The sequence below is a fragment of the Rhinolophus sinicus genome, linkage group LG05, assembly GCF_036562045.2.
Source record: "Rhinolophus sinicus isolate RSC01 linkage group LG05, ASM3656204v1, whole genome shotgun sequence".
NCBI lineage: Eukaryota > Metazoa > Chordata > Mammalia > Chiroptera > Rhinolophidae > Rhinolophus > Rhinolophus sinicus.
The window spans coordinates 159,044,400-159,057,996 of record NC_133755.1 but is presented as its reverse complement, the minus strand read 5'-3'; the positions used below and the strand labels follow the sequence as shown (position 1 = coordinate 159,057,996).

Sequence of the window (13,597 nt, the reverse complement as noted above, 5' to 3'; positions counted from 1 at the left end):
GTAATCTGTACCTAGAAAAACATGTTCATGCATGCATTTAATGTTAACTTGTAAGCTATTTTATCTTTTTGATAATTTCCCTTTTTTACTTATCAAAGTGTATTGAGTGGCTGACATGTGAAAGATAGATACTAGGGAGAACACAAGAGAATAAAATGTTCTCCAGATTCTCAAGAAGCTGAAAATCTAGGAGGAGAGGAAGAAAATGTACATTAATTATAACAAAATAAAGTGATATGCCGGTGAAATAAATACAAAGAAAGTTCTGTGAGACCTCAGAAGAGAAAGACATGCCTTTCCTCAGTAATCTCAGGAAGGCTTTGTACAGGGAACGGCCTATAAGTGGCGTCTTAAGGAATAACAGAAGTTGGGGACATGGAGGAAAGTCACTTTAGGCACTGGGAATAATGAGCAGAAAGCAAGTAGGAAGCTGTAGGATGCTTGTCTGTCTGGGTGGAATATAAAGGCTTAGAGGGCAGTAATGACAAGATGGGAAAAGTGAGCTTGTTCCAGAGAGTGGAGAACTTTAAAGGCAGGATGAAAGAATTTGGATTTGTTTCGCAGATGATGGAGAATTGCTGAAGGATTTTGAAGAGGGGCAAGAAATATCCTGATTTTTCTTTTGATGTTATTGATCTCAATGACCGAGTAGAAAGAAGAGGGGTAGAGAGAGTACCACAGTTGGAGGCTATTGCAAAATTATAGACAAAGAGAGATTTGGTGAAGAGCCACAGAACCAAATAGAAAGAAGGCGACGAGTGTGAAATAAGTTGTTGAGAAAATAGCGCCAATACCAATAATTACGATAGTTAACATTTACTGAGAATGTAGTAGGGCTTAAGCTTTTCTCTAGGCACTTATGTCTTGCATTATCTCATTTAATCTTTGCCTTTTGTTAAGGTACTATTGTTATTTCTTTTCTATAGAAGAGGAAACTGAGGCAGAGAGAGATGAAGTAAGTTGTTCAGGTTCACACAGTTTAGTAATAGAGAGACAGGATTTAAAATTTGTAAAATCTCTACATTGTAACAATACTGTCTTATATGGTGTATGTACCTATTATGTCTTAACGAGTCTTATACGTAGAACCATTGGAATTGGAGAACTGGAGAAAGCAGTTTTGAACCTAGGCTTCTGCAAGGGTGCTGTCACTTATGAAAACAAGGAAGTCAGGTGAAGGAACAAGTTTGGTTCAGAGCGACATGATGTGTTCCAGTTTTGACTCAATTTTGCATTCATGGACTAAATTGTCAATGATTATTATCCAGTATCACTGCAGAATGAATACAGGCTAACATCTAAAGAAGCAGTTTTAGAAAAATGTTATGAATTAATGTCAAGTTATCTATTGTTAAGACTAATTGATTCTTTGATCATAGCAATTTGTCTTGCTTTGAAGGAAATCATTAATATTGATGAGTATTTGAAAGTGTGTTTGAGTTTTTAAATGTGTTTTTGAATATCACTTTTTGTAGCTAATACTTTCAGTTGACGTAGAGGTTTAAACTAACAAGTGGCAGTTTATACACTGATGTTGTAGATAGGACTGATTCATGAATTCATAATTGTTCTCCTCTCACTAAGCCTTTGATTCATCTCTGAGTCCCTGGTATACACTAAGTATCTAATAAGTGCTCTTTGAATTATAATGATCAAAGTGTTCAGTCTTCAACATATTTAATTTATACCATGAGTGATACTTGAGATATTTTAACATCACACTTTAAATGTCAATTTGAATTGTAGAGTTCTGGAATCAGAAAATTCTTTTGGAGATTTTTCTCATCTAAAGTTGTTTGATTTTCTGGGCTGAGTATAGAGCAAATTTCTGATATTTGTATTCTCCTTGAAACACAGGACAAGTACAATAGCTATGGGGAAAATGAATTTATTTTCTTGAGGGAATTGTGTGTTTTTATGTTTTTCTCCAACCAAAGGCTACTGAAATGGGAACAAGCTTAATAAATAAGTAAAATATAATGTAAAATTTAGAACAGGGACACCAAAGTGAAAGGTAAATTCCACAGCAGGGATTGCAGTTATTTGGTTGAATTTCAAAACCAAATTATTTATTCAACTAAGAACAAGTCCTGCTAGGGGATGTCTCGTCTTCTACAGACTGCTGCTAGAATCACAATTAGAATAATATTTGCACTCACAGCATTTGAGAAACCACCTATTTATTTCCCATCCTTCTTCTCTTTCCCCACTCTGCGACATCTGGGCAGACTCTTACTACTATGCTTTAAGGCTTACTTTCTATTGATAATGAATGGTGATCTTTCTCTGGGACTCCCTAGCACTTGAAGCTTGGATCTAAAACTAAAGTCCACAAAATAAGTAGAAAAATGTGAAGGAGGTACAACCCTTTGACTTATTTTGCATGGTAATATTTTTCTCGTTTGGCCAAGATTTATATTATGAGTTCCTATGTTTGCCCATCTGTATATAATCAATAAAGCCATATCTTGGTTTAAATTTAAATTACCCAGTATGGGTCCTGATCATGTAAGGTTTGTGGACTAGCATTGGATGACTGAGTTCCTGGTCTGGTTCTGTCATAGGGTCAATGTGACCCGGCACAAGTTGTTTAGTCTCTTTGAACTATTCTTTTGATCTAGTGTTAACTAGATAAATAGACCATCCTTTATTTGCTTCATAAAGGGAAAATGATTTGAGTATTAATATAATTAAACACTTGGGTATGACTCAATGAACTGATTTGATGCTCCGACTTTGGGCACGACAGTCGATGACTTCCAGAGCCTCTTTCTGGAGTGAACAGTGCCTCAGCCAACGTCCAGCTCAGAGTGCATGTGCAACCAGAGGCACACACCCTGACATGTGGAGATGACGAGCCCGTCTTCCTTCTGTCATTCCCTCATTATCTCCTCCAGCCTGTCATTTTGAATAGTCACCAATAACCTCCAGTGGATGCCCATCTGAAGATGATAAGACAGTTCACAAGTGTCACTTCCTCTCTAGCACTTTCTCGCTTTCTTGGCTCCCTTCTGCCTCCCATCACTCACAGTTCAGTGTATTTCATCTTAAATTCTCTTATGAAGACAGATTTATGCATTTATTTTCCCACAAATCCTTTTGCTCTCCCCCTTTATTACCTAAGCAAAATCTCAAACACTTTCCTATTTCACTTGTGAGAAACAAAGTTCCAGTCTTGCCTAGGAAGTATGAGTAAAAATAACAGTGCCCTTCACTAACGAACAGCAATACCCACCTCTAAAGTCCTCTAAACTGTTCTATTCAGAATTTCTGCAATTTCATGGCTTTAAAAAATATAAATCTATTTATCAGTTATCACCAGCCATCAAAATATACCTAGACTGTTACAGAATTTAATTTTCCTGTTTTTAGTTACCAGCATTGCAAAAATATTGTGTGCTATCAATGTAATATGTTAAGTTCCTACAGGTAAAGATAGGAAAGAGGAGGAAATAAATGATGGTGGGAGAAGAGGGGGCAGGAGTGGAGATCAGGGAAGTCACTACAAAGAAAGGATGCCGAAGGACTTTGTCATTTGAACAGAACATTTTCAGTTGACTGAGTCAAAGAAAGCATAAGATAAGGTCTACATGCAAGAAAGGTACCACTTGATGCATTTAAAGAAGAGTAAGTTGTTTAGTTCTGTTGAAAAAGAAATTGTTTGAGGGTTCTGAGAGAAGGGTCAGATTTGAGAGAGAGAGAGAGAGAGAGAGAGAGAGAGAGAGAGAGAAATATTACCATTTGGCTTAGTGTTTATTTGAGGAGATTTTTACCACAAACCCCTGTACACAAACTGAAAACAGCTTAAACCATCCCTTTCCAAAAATGGAAAAAATGCCAGATTTTTGGAAATATTTTACAAGTGTTCCTGAGACCCTCAGTGTCAAGCTACTATGGTGAGAATGGCACAGTTGAAAAGAGAAAATGCAACCTCAGGAACAAGATGAAGAGGAAGTAGGAGAGAATTTGGAAAATGAGGCGACTTGTCTTTGAGGCTTCCTCACATGGCCCCATGCTGCAAATATGGACAATAAGGCTTTATGCCCATGATAGAAAGCGTGAGCCCCTCATCTCCCTGAGAATGGGAAGGCAGAGCAGGAAGAAGAGGCAAGTAGACATCCTTTGAGGAGGTGTTGAAATGGATCCTGCCTGGGAACCAAAGTGGCCACTGACACATACTCCATTGAAACTAAGGCAGTGGTCCAGGTGCATATTAAGACTCAATTAGCTCAACTTTATAGTATCCAGAAAAATGTACCTTTTAAGAAGTGATCAAATGTTATGGGAGTTCTGTTTTCTCTCTGTAGTATTGCTTTTTCAGGAGTTAGACACCCACTAACATATAATATAATATAATATATTAATGCATGCCTAGCCCCATAGACTTGCTAACATCTGCTGAATTAGGTAGTTTCATCAAAGACGTGATTTGAAATATGCATCTTAATCATTTAATATACTGAAACAAACCAAGAGTGCTAACAGTTGAAGTGTCATAGTTAAGTTTTCTGCCCAGGTGGGTTTTTCCATTTTTCTTGAACTACTCACTTGAAATTTGGGATGGCTTTAGCATTACCTCATTTCTTCTGACCAAGACCCATTTCTCTGAGCATCCATTTCCCAATTGCCACAGAAACCTCAGTACTATTGGTTTCCTTCTCTTTCTTAAGTACTCATTGTTTGTTAGAAACTAACACTGTTGCGTTTTTCTTCCTTTCCAATCTTTTTCTTTCCCCCAGAGCATTATTTTTCATAATATTCCTTTTCGATTATTAAGCCACTTAAAAAAGTTTCTGCACAAATTATTTGAGTTTTGATTTCCTCGTCTCTTTCCATGAGAAAGAGAGAGGTAATTTTTGGTATATCTTTTCCATCCAGCACCCCATCTCTCCCCACCAACAGTATGTCAGGGCTAGCCAAGACTTCAAGTGCATAAACACATGCTCATATCCGTTCTTCTAAAGTGAACCGCCACTTTCTAAGTGTCTGCCACTATATTCCCCAAGGAAGAGAGCACCCTGCAGTGGGTTATGCAGTCTTAGCTCACGGTGTTGGCGGAGTACCTGTGGCTCCTTCACTGGGCTCCCAGGGATCTTTGTGGTTGCAGAGCCCACTGTTAGAAACACAGCAACGTTCTCCACAACTGTCCCAAATACAGCACATTCTTATAACATGACAAAGCCCTAAGGAATTGTTTCCACATTTGTGAGTGACTTACTTGATTTTTCCTGACATTGATGAGGGAATTTGTATGACTGACATTTGTCCAAAGGGGAAACCGAGGCAAGGAAGTTTACCAACTTTCCCATGACACAAAAAGCTTCTAAGCCAAACTCAGTCCTGGGATCATTTATACCTGCTGTGGTTTCATAGTTGGAATATATATTTTACTTTATATAAAGCATTACAAAAAACATCCCAAGAAGAATAGTCTCTCGGAGACAACTCTGACTTGTAGATAAAAAAGTGTGGAGGCAGGATGGACATTAAACAGCATCCACCCCCTCTTTTTGGAGACCGAAGCTCAGGAAATTTCACTTGTTTAAGCCACAGGGCAAGCGAGTGGCAAGCTGAGCCCAGGACCAGGTCGCTTGATTTCAGGCTCTGAAGGACCCTCCTGTCACTCCTAATTTTCAGATGCCTTTCTATAATACAGCAAACACTCATTAATCGCAGCCCTGGGACCCTGTGCGGCACACTTTATATCCCTTCCTTTTCCCTTTTTTTATGGCCTGGGCTCTCCAAGGAAAGGGCCGAAAGTCATCAGACCTTGTTACCTTTCACACCTCACAGTCGATTTACCTGGAAAGCTGTGGAGAGCATCTTCAGTCTCCAGAATGCCTCTCTGTTTGGTCGCCTGCAGCTCACTTTTGGATTTCCAAACCAGCTTGACCATCCTGATCATCTCTGACAAGTCCCAGGGCAGCGGCCCCTGCTGGCACCCCGGCCGGCTGCCCAGGGAGGAGGGCAGCACACCTTCAGGGGCTGTCCACCTTCTGCCTAGCTCTGCCGAGTGGAAATAGCGCTGTAGCACAGGCATTCTGCCCTGTTCCCCTGAAGAGGAGGTAGGGCTGCTGCTGCTGCTGCTGCCGCGCCGGCTGCTGCTACCAGAGGGGAAATTCTTCCCAGGCAGGGGAAGGCGGACCCCCGTGAAATCCTCTCCAGCTTTGGAAAGGCAAGCCTCCTCCAGTCTGGCAAGCCACCCGGGTCCTCCAGTCCCTCCACAAACACTGACGACGAGAGCGATTCGCTTCCCAAGCTTTCTCACTGTATTCCTTCCTTAGAGATAGAACACATTTTTTTTTTTTTCCCTTCTCTCTCAGGCACTGACTTCACAGCACTTAATTAATCCCAGGCCACAGCTGGAAAGACAGCAGGGGGCAAAGAGCCATCGAGGTTTTAGCATTTGCTTTCCCTCTTCTTCTGATGTATTTGTTCTCAATTCTCTTTCGGTGCTTGTCAAAGTTTGTCGAGCGGCTTGTGTAGCCGCGAAGAACTTCAGGCAAAGAAGTGGGTTCTCCTTTGCCAGCTTTGCAGAGGGGTCCCCCAGAGGCCAGTTATCTGGAGGTGTCAGGTAAGGCGTCACTCCCGTGGTGCAGGAAGCCTAGAAGCTTCCCTGGCTCCAGCCCCGCAAGCCTCAAGGAGCTCTCGGGAAACGGGAAGCTGAGCGCCCGCAGAACCAATTTGCAGCTGCTTCTCTCTGGAAGGTCTGGCCGGGGGCCACCTTGCCTGTCCACGACGGTCTGCAGTGGGATGGGGTTATTCAGACGGCTCTGGGATGGGTCCTCAGCACCACAGTTCACCACGCTCCCCTCCTCCACACCCCTCCCCCTTTGCTGTCATTTGGTTCTCAGAAACCTAACTGGGTTTTGGCCTATTAGTCAAATCCCTTTGTAACCTCAGCTGCCCTTCAGTTGGAAGGGAAATAACATTGAATCACATTCCAAAGCTAATGCCGAAAGAAGTGAATTAGGGAAGCATCAAGAGCCTCATGCAAACGTGCAGTGGGTGGGTTGCATAGTCTGGACACATAGCTTGGGATTCTTAAAAACCCACTTCAAAGGAAAGTAATAATAATGTGAAGGATATTTGTGGGGGGGCATAAATGGCAGTGAAAAGAAAGGAAAGAAAATGTTGAAGATTCACTTTCCAGAGACAGAGACTGTGGACTTAATATCTGGGCCACTAACTGCTGTGCCTCCACCTGAGCGTGGTTCAGTTGAGGACAATCATGGGTCACGCGTCTTGGGTCCCATGGCTCAGAGACAGAAGTGCTAACCCTGGAAGTCAGAATCCATGCAACAAAGGGGACGCCCCCTGTAGTTTGTGTGAAAAGCCCTGGGCATAAATGAAAGTGGGGTGGTATTGTATTTGGCACTTTTGCCAGCAAATTGGGTTTGTAAGAGCAATTTGAACTGAACATTCATGTGGATAGCTCCTGTTTCCTTGGAGGCCATTGCAGCAGTCCTGTCTCTCTCCCCTCTTCACATCTCTGCATTACAAAGTGCTTTATTTTGCTTGGCATTTGGTTTTGCTGATGTACGATCTGGTGCTCCCGCTCTTTATTTCTGTTGGGGCTGGTTTATCACACAATCGTTTGATATTTCTTTAGGAGAGGGAAGAAACGGCTTAGGGGAGACGAGAAAGACCACTGTAGGGTGTGTTTTATTTTCACTGCCCTCCCCTCATTTTTTCAAAGCTGAAACCAGCAGAGGCTACAGTAATTTTGTTGTTATTATTATTCCTTTAAACCCAAGGTTAATATGTTTAGTTTTCCACACTGAATTAAGTAAGTGGCTTTTCTTTTCTTTCTTTCTTTCTTTCTTTTTTTTTGGATGGAAAAGTACACTGGCAAACTCTCTTTCCTAACAGATGAAGAAGGATCAGCATCCTTTGAGGGCATAAAACAATAAAGACATTGAAGACACTACTGCTTATGAATTTCATTACTAAAATATTGATCAGACTACTCTTTCTATATCAACCAGATATTCATACAGTCCTATTAGGGAATAATCAGTGATACACTTATGAGAAAGATTTGCCTTTTTTATTTCCTTCTTTGTTAAGAATTGAAAGGATTGAAGCATCAGTCTGACACTTCTACTACTTTTGACAATCCTTCTAGTTCTTATCTTACCTTTCTATCAGAGTGGGGGCATTAAGACTCTCTAGAATTGAGACAATTTTATTTAACAGGCACATGCAGGCTGTTGCACTCTATTACCATATTTCCTGAATAATGTCTTAAGCTAAATCCTCAGTCACAAACTTCCTTGACATAACAACTGAAGAGTTTCCTAAGTGTTCGACTATTTTTATTTTTGTTCAGTTATTTTGCAATAGTGCTTTAGCATCAGGATATCCTGACCCTTGGCACAAAGGGGTTAAGAACAAAGAAAACAAATATATGATATACTCTGTCCCATACATTAATGCATTAAGACTACAACTCTTCATTACACATTTCTTCAAGAATGACATTCTTTTTAAATCCAAGGATATAAGTTTCCACTGTATTCTCTCCATTGTTTTATATATTTCCTTGTAAAAATACCTTAGAGAAGTTACAAATGCTGGATCTTTGAACATGGATACTTCCTAGTGGAAATGAGTTAGGGCCAAGCAAACACCATCTCAAATTTTTGTTCCTAAGGATGAATTTAAATCATTTGAAGGTTTAAAAATTTAAAATGTTGAACAATTAAAAACAAAAATTCTCCCCAGTATGGGATTCTCTTTATCCCAGGATAGAAGTGCAAAAATACCACAAGAAAGGTCGTTCTCATGGTATTTCTGGCTCACATAGAAACAGGAAGTACAGGAAATCTTGTGAGAAAGCTTGGCTCAGGAGATTTTTGGCGCAACTGCAGGCTCAAGAGATTGGGACAAACTGACAAGGTGCTAGCATTTGTTGGATGAAAATCACTAAACCACACAAATTCTCTAAAAGGCAATTTTGTTACATTTCATAGCTAGCATCTCTTTTGTCTTTCAGAGAGCTACTTTAGAAGAACATGTTTAGAAGAAAAACCTATGATTTTAGTGAGCAACTCAGTGAGCAACATTCACTTTGAGATAATATTTATCTGCAGCCAGAAGTTTGAATCACTGAGGGTGGAAAAAGGGGCTGGAGAGGGGATTCTGTACCCAGAGGAGTCATGAAGCAAAGAGGTCTCATCTATGTGGCATGTAAATATTCTTACGAATCTTAATAATGAATATGCTACAGATAGGAAATTTTAAGATAGACTTTCAGAATAACCTCATTTTTTCCAGGCATTGTGAGTCAACCTAACATCCCATTAAGAGGAAAACAGAGTGATTCTCATGTAAAAGAAATGTAATGAGAACCAACAAGTCTTGTAAACTTATGGACACTCTAGTTACAAGGCAGATAAGCCTTTATCATCTATGATTTAAAAAATGAAATATTTACAATATTAACTATTTCTAACCATTCTAGAGAATGCACATTTAAAAAATAGAAACTTGGAAATATATATTTATTTCAATCTCCTATTATTTTGTCTATCAATGGATTCTCACAAAACTTCATTTTAATGCAAGTCTTCTCACAGATATTATGAAAGAACTTTATACTCCTAATGAACTCACATCCCTCTTCTAGCTTTAAAGAAAAATTTCAAAATATTGAGGGAGTTTAATCATTTTGTCCTGGCCTTTCCTCTCCATCATTTCAGATATGGACATGTAAACACATACACACACACACACACACACACACACACACACAATCACACACACACAGAGCCACCGTGGTTTCACAAATGCAATGCAAATGAAATTCAAAATGAGCAAGAAAGGAAAAACAGGTCTTTCAACTTTGTTTAATGTAGTCTAAGTAGAAGAAGCTCAAACAATTCACAGTGTCCTTCAGGAGAAATAGAAATGTAATAACTTTGGCCTTAACTAATTTCAAGGAACAATGCCAGCAAGGAGAGAAAAGGGCCTGCTCTACAGACCGACCATACAAGGCAGCACATATTTCCACTGTCACGTGGAAAGGGAGGAGAGTGAGTGGGGCAAGATGAGGAAAGATGAAGTGGGGGAAGTAGAAGGGGTTGAGCTGACAGATTCATAGTTTGATTTTACAACAGGCATCTCAATGACAACCAATCATTCTCTTAATTCACTCTGCAAATAAGTATTAACAGCAAGAGCAACAGCAGAAATGAGAACCTCTTTGCCCGCCCCTGGGGCCTTTTTCAGGCACCGGGGACCTGTCTGGTGGCCCCCACCTAGCTTCTGGTTTCATTGTCAGTTACTGCTTCTTTTACTACTTTTATTTGTACATTTAAAGAGAAACCAGGGTTTTCATTGGCATGAGACCTCTATCGTGGCTCACATATCTTAACTAATGCTAAGTTTACCCTCTCGACAGTTAACTCACAGTAAACAAGTCCAATAAGACAGGGACTGAGAACAAAATGGCCTGCAGACTGGATTTTCTCCACTGTGTTCCTCTTCCCTGCTGATGAAAACCCACACACACACAAAAAAGACACTGTTGCAGGGTAAAAAAACAAAACAAAAAACAACAACAAAAAAACCAACCAACCAACCAAACAAACAAACAAACAGAAAAACCCTTGTTGTTCTCTCCATTACTGAACACCTGATACTTTGCTCTGTGATGATGGCATCCTCTGGCTAAAACCTTTCTAAGACTTCAGAACTCATTTCTGATTGTAAAAGATTGTTAAGTAATACAGAGTACACTTTTCATAATTTCATATTTGGGTGTGTCAATTTCTGAAAAAAATAGCTAAGAAAGAAATCTTCAAAGTAGCCCTCTAAGACTACTTATCTTAGGGTTATAAACTGTGACTTCCACTGAGCTTTGCCTCAAAATTAGTGACTTATCTGTACATGGGTATGATGACAATTACCACTTTACCTACCACACTGGGATCCTGTAAGAATAAAATAAGATTAATATATGAGTTATTTATAAACCATAACGTGCTTTAAAATTTTAAATGATTATTTTTAAGCTAATAGGTTGGTGCAAAAGTAATTGTGGTTTAAAAGGTTAAAAATAATTGCAAAAACTGCCATTACTTTTGCACCAACCTAATATAAGAACTCATAATTGATAACTTACCTAAACTCAAATTTTGGCTATACTTCCCTAAGATCTATTAGAAAGCTGAAAAGTCAAACCCCTTCACCCTTGAAGTAGGTCCCACTTTAGAAATTTGTGGTCCCCGTGAGGATGTCAGGGATAGAGGAAATCAAAGACAGGGATATTACAGCGCGAGAGAGTATTGGAGAAGTAGCCCAATGGGAGAGACAGGAGGGATTTAATGGTACAAAGGTGGGGTAAGGTAGAAAAAAAATGATTGAAGTGTGAATGAGAGTAGAATGATAGAGGACAAAAGTATGTGTTAAAACGTTTCTTAATAGGATAAATATTGTAACTAACTGTATTTTGGAGAGGTGAAAGCAGCCCATGAATCAGGTTTATGGATGTAAGTCTGCATGATCTTTACCAATGGGTTATTTAATGCTTGGTTAATGCTGTATTGGTTCCCTTGATTGGGAATTTCAATTTCTGTCCACAATGACCACCAGGTTATATTTGATGTTCATGAGCTGTATAGGAGGTCTGACAATTAAGTTTGAGAAATGGTTGCAAGGATATTGCTAACCTTGTTTTGATATCAGAGGGATTATTCATTATGAATCTGTACCAACTGGACAGTTAACCAAGTTTACTATTTGGAAGTGCTGAAAAGGCTGCCTGAAAAAGTTAGATGACCTGAACTTTTCGCCAACAAGTCATGGCTCTTGCATCACAGCAATGCACCAGCTCACACGACACTGTCTGGGAGGGAGGTTTTAGCCAGTAAACAAATAACTGTATTGGAGCACCCTCCCTACTCAGCTGATCTGGCCACCAGTGACTTCTTTCTTTACCCAAAGATGAAGGAAATATTGAAAGGGAGACATTTTGGTGACATTCAGGACATCAAGGGTAATATGACAACAGCTCTGATGGTCATTCCAGAAAAAGAGTTCCAAAATTGCTTTGAAGGGTGGACTAGGCACTGAGTCAGTGCATAGCTTCCCAAGGGGAGTACTTTGAAGGTGACCATAGTGATATTCAGCAATGAGGTATGCAGCACTTTTTCTAGGATGAGTTCGTGAACATAATTGCCCGACCTCATAGCTTTGTGTCATATGCTGTGTGACCATGTGCCTTCAGGCCTCCCACTGGACTCACTTCCCTGGACAAACTTATGTGGGCCTCAAATTTTTTGCTTTGGGGTCTGTATTCCTCAAACATTCTTATAATTTTGATTGCTAATAGGTGCTCTTTATTTGATATGTTTTTAAAACAAGTGTAGTGGGCAAAATCAATTATACTGTTTATAAAGTGGCCTAAACAAAGTCTGAAATATGTGTTTCTACTCCCCCCCCCACCCCCCACCCCCGCAAGTGAGATGTATGAATTCTGGAAGTTTTCAAGAATTAGGCCAGGCTGAGAAGACTTCAAAGTGGCTGGAGGGGAGATTATCCAGACATGTTTAAGAAGTGCTGAGAAATGCCCGAGCGAAGTTCTTTTACTATTAATATAATCAAAATAAACTAGACCAAGCATAAGATATAGAAAGATTAACAATATAAGCAACATAACAGAAAAGTGAGAAGACGGTAAGGGATGAAACCTTCTAACAGGACCTATTTTTTCTCCTAGCATTCATTTATGTTTATGTTTACGGAATTCAAGTCAATTTGGAAGAAGGAAATTTCAACTGCTACATGTGTAGGAGGGTAGTCTTACTGCCTCTTCAAAGTATTCTCTATTTTTCCTTTTTCTTTCACTTTTTACCTCCTGGTGATTATGAATTACATAAAACATTTACGCCTAAAGGTGACTCTCGGATGTTATTCTAGAGCAATGCATCTCAAATGTGAGTGTGCATACAAATCACCTGGAGATCCTATTACAATGTACAGTCTGATTGGGCAGGCCTGGGTGGGGATCTGAGACTCTGCATTTCTATCAAGATTCCTGGAGATGCAAGGCTGCTGCTGCTGGGCCACATTCTGAGTCGCAAAACGAGAGGACTCCCATCTGGCAGGTGTTTTCTGCCTCTTCCATATTAGCTATTTATGAAATAAAATGCAGCAAAAGTACTTATCTTTAAAAATACTGATTCAGGTCAAAGACTCACAACTGGAAATAAGCAATCAGAACCACAATGCAAGAGCAAGGGCTCTGTCCAGGGACATTCATGGCATTGAACTACTACTTGGCTTTTCAATTTTGTTTCATTCACTTCTTTTTCCTTATGAATTAACTTGAAGATAAGATTGAATATCAACTATAAGTTACTGTGATGAATACAAAATATGATGGAGTCTTAACTTTTGAAGTTAATGACTATTTTTGAAAGTCTGTTCTTACCAAATGTCAAACAAAACGTACTTAGGCCAATTTTTTCCATTCCTCCTTCTTTCCAGCATTTTGTTATGCTCCTATTGCTATTTTCAGAATGACTGGAATACAGGCAATGTTCCGAGTCTTTGATCTCCATCATCAGAAATACTCTCACCAAGACCTGTT

At 39.6% G+C, this 13,597-nt stretch overlaps 1 protein-coding gene across 2 annotated transcripts in view; it reads right to left on the bottom strand.

Moving 5' to 3' along the window:
* The window catches only part of PDE7B (phosphodiesterase 7B), a 290,164-nt gene that overhangs the window by 130,488 nt on the left and 146,079 nt on the right, over positions 1-13,597 (bottom strand). The window contains exon 1 of one of the 2 annotated variants that reach the window (XM_019732774.2): positions 5,803-6,813. The exons of the other annotated variant lie outside the window; for it this stretch is intronic. Coding sequence (XP_019588333.2) covers positions 5,803-6,040 — 238 coding nt within the window. The 5' untranslated portion in view covers positions 6,041-6,813. Of the gene's footprint in view, positions 1-5,802; positions 6,814-13,597 lie in introns of those variants that run through there. 2 annotated transcript variants of the gene reach the window in all.